The 5,472-nt window shown below is 37.6% G+C and overlaps 1 protein-coding gene across 1 annotated transcript; it reads right to left on the bottom strand.

Annotated features, from left to right (window-relative positions):
- Nucleotides 1-2,716: 2,716 nt before the first annotated feature.
- Nucleotides 2,717-3,624, bottom strand: LOC119299506. Its single transcript, XM_037576720.1, has 3 exons — nucleotides 3,337-3,624; nucleotides 3,164-3,260; nucleotides 2,717-3,091 (listed from the first exon to the last, which is right to left on the bottom strand). The coding sequence occupies exons 1-3, from the start codon at nucleotides 3,570-3,572 to the stop codon at nucleotides 2,921-2,923; spliced, it is 504 nt and encodes a 167-aa protein (XP_037432617.1). The 5' UTR covers nucleotides 3,573-3,624; the 3' UTR covers nucleotides 2,717-2,920.
- Nucleotides 3,625-5,472: the final 1,848 nt, after the last annotated feature.

Genomic DNA, 5,472 nt, shown 5'->3' with positions numbered 1-5,472 from the left:
TGCACACGAGAAAGGCAAAAATATGCAAATATGCATCGAAAACAAAAGAAAGCTAGAATAGAGCAAATTAGATCTAACAGTGAATTGAGGCGCAACGGACTAAACAGAATATTCAATTGGATGGAGAATCCTGCATATGTAATATGTCGCAGCAGAACTGGAACAAATAGACAAAAAAAACCTATAGTTTTTGGCAATTAACCGGCAATACTACTTTAAGTGACATGAAGAAAATGTTTCAATTTTTACACAAAGCCCCCTGCAGTTTTGAAAATCAACCCACAGTTCATATCATATGTTTTTAAAAAATGTTCACATCTTTTAAATCATAACTTCAATTTTAACATGTTATATATAAAACTGGATTAAATGTTCACAAAGCCCCCTGTAGAATCTGAACATTATGTTATTTTGCCCATTAAATATTGTTAAAATGTTGTTTTGAGGGCAATCATCTATAATCACGCATGCACACAATGACAAAACCTCGCAGAGGTGTGTTATTTTTTCTCCCGTTGTAAAACACGGGCTCTTTCACTACTACAGAAATTAGCTTTGGTAACACATCCCGGTAACACAAGAAAACATGTGTTACTGGTTGAAATCCCGGCCAGACAAAATTTGTGTCCACACCTAAGTTGTAACACATTCTGTGGGAAGTGTTACGATGTTGTAACACATATTCCACATATGTCGAATGTGTTACAGTGTTGTAACACATTATTTAAGCCGGTTGAGAGAGTGTTACAAGATTGTAACACATACATGATATGCAATGTTGTGTTACAAGTTTGTAACACATAGGTGATCTACGTAGGTAAATGTTACACACGTAATAATATTGGATTGAAATTTTCTTTCTTGTCATGAGAAGACTTTTTGCAAGATGCATGCGATCAATTATTAGGTCGATCCCGTCGTAGCACATGGCCTCTGAGGTAATAGTTATGGGCTTGTGCCATTGACATGTTAGCTACGTATAGAAGTTTAGAGGATGCGTGTTTGATTACTGGTAGGATATATTAGGATAAAACAATTGGCGTAGCCCACCTACCAAAGCCCAGAGAAGGTAGGACTCAAACTATAGCAGTTGACTTTTTCCTGTAAGTTCTTCTAAAAAAGATATTTCCCTGTACAAAATTCTAAAAAAGATTATTTCCCTTTACGTGGGTAAGTATGACCCTATTTTCTAAGGCTGGATGAGAGTGCAAACTCAAAGTTTTGTGCTTTGTACTGTGTGTGTGTTCGTAATCCTTAAATATTTTTTTCTCTTATCTTAATATAAAAGATGTGCAGCTCTTTTGGGTATTGGAAAAAAATGTTTTCTGCTACCAAAATTTGTTAAAATTAAAAGGTGTGCTAGCTACTTTTAAGTAATTTTGGACTTAATTAATTTAATATGCTTTGAAGATTTATTGATCCGTATTTTTATTATAAAGTATAAAAGTATGTTGACGTGTTGTATTTGGGAAGCGAGCGGTTTTCGATCAAAGGTATACTGTATGTTGACATGTTATATGTGTGACTTTTTTATTAGTTGGACCACCCTGATCAAGAATTCGTGCTAATTCATCCAGATAGGGAGACATATTCAATAGATACTATTTCGTGTAATTGGAATAATGAAAACCTAAATTTGAATGCATTTTGATAGCTGGGTTCAAAGAGCAAAAATCATGAGAAAGCTGAGTGTCGTTGGTAGAACACTGAACTTTCTACTTGGTACAGAATCTGCCTTCAGCCTTCGGAGAGTCTAGTCTTTTAACCATCTAATCTAATCATCAGCAAGAGAATTATATGTAGAGAAACTAAAACATATATACTGCTCCAGGATAGATTCAGACTTTAAAAAAATGGCAACATGTGATCGCAAAACAAGATTTTTGAACACTGCAAGAGTATGCCAATTCTGAACTGTTAACCAATGTATACAAAAATAAAGTTCCAAAGAAGCTGTGTGTATCTCAATTCTGAACTGTTGTTGACCAAAGTACAAATTGATGTTCCAAAAAAGCATGTGGTGTCGCAGCTGACCGAATTACCAAGCATGAATATAAGAGTATACTATGTTTTGACCAACACATGGTCTCACACAGCAGTATATCACCAAGCAAGTTGGTCAAGTAGTCAGCACAAAGCCAGCAAGCAGAAAAGAGTAGGCTGTTTTGTACTAACACAAAGCACACAGCCGACCACCCCCTCCATGCCTCCATGTAGCATGCAGTCTGAACCTGTAGCATGCAGCCAAAATAATTCAAAACACGAACAAGAAAATAGAAGAGACATTTTGTGCTACTTTTATCACTAAATTTCATATTTGATATGAAAGTGTCAACCCAACATAAAAGAAAGAATGCACAAAACATAATTGAAGAACAGAAAGATTGAACAACAAATTATATTAGAGGTAAAAACACATGTTGCAAATTGAATATGGAAACACAAGAACATATTGCTACTAACCTCAGTTATTCTTCGTTGCTCGAAGCATTATTAGCATCCACTATTGTCCCCTCAACGTCTGTTCTAACCCAATGTTGTTCATTGGTCTTTATTTTCAAACTCTCTCCAAGCTGTGAAACATGGAATGGCTCATTTTCTGTCTGCGCTTCCCATTCCAAGTTGCCTAAGTCATATACATCTCTAGGCTTTGGCAACTTCATTACCACAGACCAACCTGGATTCAATTCATCTTCCACATAGAACATTTGATGTGAGAAGTTGACAAGTGTGTAACCGTACTTGTCTTTTTTCATTCCTGTTTCTGAGAACACATTAACCCATTCACATTTAAACAACACCACTGAAAACTGTCCAGAGTAGTTTAGCTCGACAATATCAATTACCCTCCCGTAGTATGTCACATCACGTAAAACAGGATTGGCATCATGTGCTGAAGCATAACTAGAAGTTTTTGCAGTTACCATGACTCCACTATTTTGTGTCTCTTTATCCAAGCATTTAGGCCTAAAATGGTAGCCTCGGGAGTTGAAAGCGCAATATCTTTTGGCTGCATTAACTGGGCCCCGGGCGAGCAATCTAATATCCTTTTCAATGTTGTGGATGCCTTTTCCTTCTCCAATTTCTTTATCTGGATATTTAGAATTTGATTACAACTAAATGTAGTGATACGTGTATAGTATATGCAAAATATGGCACTTACATGAGCTTGGAACCATTCGTGGAACTTATCATTTTGAATCCTCTCGACAACATCAGGGTTTAAATTGCGTCCATTAGTGATCTCATCAGCATGAGCCCTGCAAAGTAATTCATAAACAAAGGTAAAGTAGGGGAAAAGGGTAACTAAGACAGTTTATAAGCATGAGATATTACCTAAGGTATGAATTCACATCAGAGCAATTGAACAAGACATATCTATGTGCCTGTACTTTTGCCACACCGCTCAGTACATAATTCCTAGGCTTTCCAAGTGGATTGCCAGAATGTGGAAATAATCTTGATCCATGTGCAATATCATGATGCCCAACCCACTCGTCGTTATCTTCGTTCTGCGAAGGCAAGTTATGTTTGGTCTCAAAACCGACAATATATCTTGAACAGAATGTCATGCACTCATCTGCCAAAAATGCTTCAGCGATAGATCCTTCGGGACGAGCTTTGTTACGGAAATTTGACTTCAGCTTACCTATATACCTACATAAACACAAACCGAAGGAAGAAAAAAATTATTGAAGAATATTTTCCTGCAAAGATATGTAATGCATCCCCATATTTATATAAGAAGCTATCATACCTTTCCACAAACCACATCGAACGGTAGCACACTGGACCACCTATTTTTGCCTCCGTTGCTAGATGCATAACCAAATGCACCATAATAGTGAAAAAACCTGGTGGGAATATTCTCTCCATATGACATAATGTCATTATGATTCGCTCCTCCAACTTCTCAAGATCGCTGATGTATAGGATTTTTGCACTCACTTCTCTAAAATACCCACACAGGTCGAACAACACAGATGTGACATGATCTGGGAGTAGACCTCGAATAGCAAGTGGTAGAAAGTGTTGCATTAGTATATGACAATCATGACTTTTAAGGCCTGAGATTCTCCCTTGAACAACATTTGCACATCTTGAGATGTTTCCTGAAAACCCATTCGGACCCCTTGCACCATGAAGACTTTGCAAAATTGTTGCTTCCCTTCTTTAGATAGGTTACAGGAAGCAGGTGGCAGATAATACTTATCATTAGATTTTTTTTTTGTGGATGCAGCTCTCGTTTAATGTTCATGTGTTGTAGGTCTTGTCGTGCCTTTAAATTATCTTTGGACTTGCCTTCTATTCCTAGAAGTGTTCCATATATGTTTTCACATACGTTCTTCTCAATATGCATGATATCAAGATTGTGACGAAGTAAATTGAAGTCCCAATAAGACAAATTGAATAGGCCACTGACACACTTCCATGTTTTGGATTTCTGAAAATCTGAAATTGATTTTATTTGATCTACAACTCTAGTTTCCGCATAAGCACTAGGTGCCGCTCTATGTTCTTCAGATCCATCAAACGATCTAGCATCAAAACGGAATTTGTGATCTGGGGGCAGAAATCGGCGATGCCCCATGAAACAGTACTTCTGCCCATATTTCAAGCGTTTAGAACATGTTTCATCACGGCATGGAAAACAACCAAACTCACCATTTACGCTATATCCTGCAAAGAGAGCTAGCCCGGGGTAGTCACTCACGGTAGACAACACAACAGCATAAAGTTGAAACATCTCACCTCCAGATGCATCATATGTATGTGTTCCTACCATAAACAGCTCGGTTAGTTCTTCATAAACTGGTTGCATGAATACATGGAAATTCTTTCCAGGGTAAGTTGGACCAGGAATAAGTAGAGTGAGCATAAGAGAAGATGCCTTCATGCACAACCATGGTGGAAGGTTATTGGGTACTAGGACAACAGGCCAACAACTATGTTTACTATTTAGCTTACCAAACGGATTGAATCCATCAGCTGTGATTATGAATCTAATATTTCGAGAATCTGATCTGATGTGCTTATACTTAGAGTCAATCTCCTTCCATGCCGCTGAATCAGCTAAATGTCGCAATGCTCCATCTTTTATGCGTTCCTCATCATGCCATCTTAATGCTATAGCAGTTTCCTTGTGCATAAAAAGCCTCTTAAGCCTTGGCTTAATAGGGAAGTACCGGAGCACCTTCTTCGGGGTTGCTTTTTTCCTTTCCTTGTTAGTTAGCACGGTTTTATCAGGTTTGTTTTTCCACCTTGATGCTCCACATACTGAGCAAAAGTCATCATTAGCCTTCTCTTTCCAAAAAAGCTGACAATCTTTTTCACAAACATGAATTCTCTCATAACTAAGCCCAAGCTTTCCAATGATCTTCTTGGCCTCGGCAAAAGTTCCAGGTAAATTCTTGCCATTTGGAATTGCTTGTTGTAGAACTGCTAGCAAATCATTTATAGATTTATCACTCC

This window comes from Triticum dicoccoides, chromosome 1B (genome assembly GCF_002162155.2).
Source record: "Triticum dicoccoides isolate Atlit2015 ecotype Zavitan chromosome 1B, WEW_v2.0, whole genome shotgun sequence".
NCBI classification, from domain to species: Eukaryota; Viridiplantae; Streptophyta; class Magnoliopsida; order Poales; family Poaceae; genus Triticum; species Triticum dicoccoides.
The sequence above is the reverse complement of the archived record's forward strand: the minus strand, read 5'-3'. Positions and strand labels throughout refer to the sequence as shown.

What these genes read in the sequence shown, in the direction of transcription:
- LOC119299506 (XM_037576720.1), bottom strand. Translation starts at nt 3,572, where the DNA reads ATGACATTCTGTTCAAGATATATTGTCGGTTTTGAGACCAAACATAAC. An exon ending in GATGTGAATTCATACCTTAG is followed by an intron (nt 3,261 to 3,336) that starts GTAATATCTCAT and finishes ATTACTTTGCAG; the next exon opens with GGCTCATGCTGATGAGATCA. An exon ending in ACGAATGGTTCCAAGCTCAT is followed by an intron (nt 3,092 to 3,163) that starts GTAAGTGCCATA and finishes CTAAATATCCAG; the next exon opens with ATAAAGAAATTGGAGAAGGA.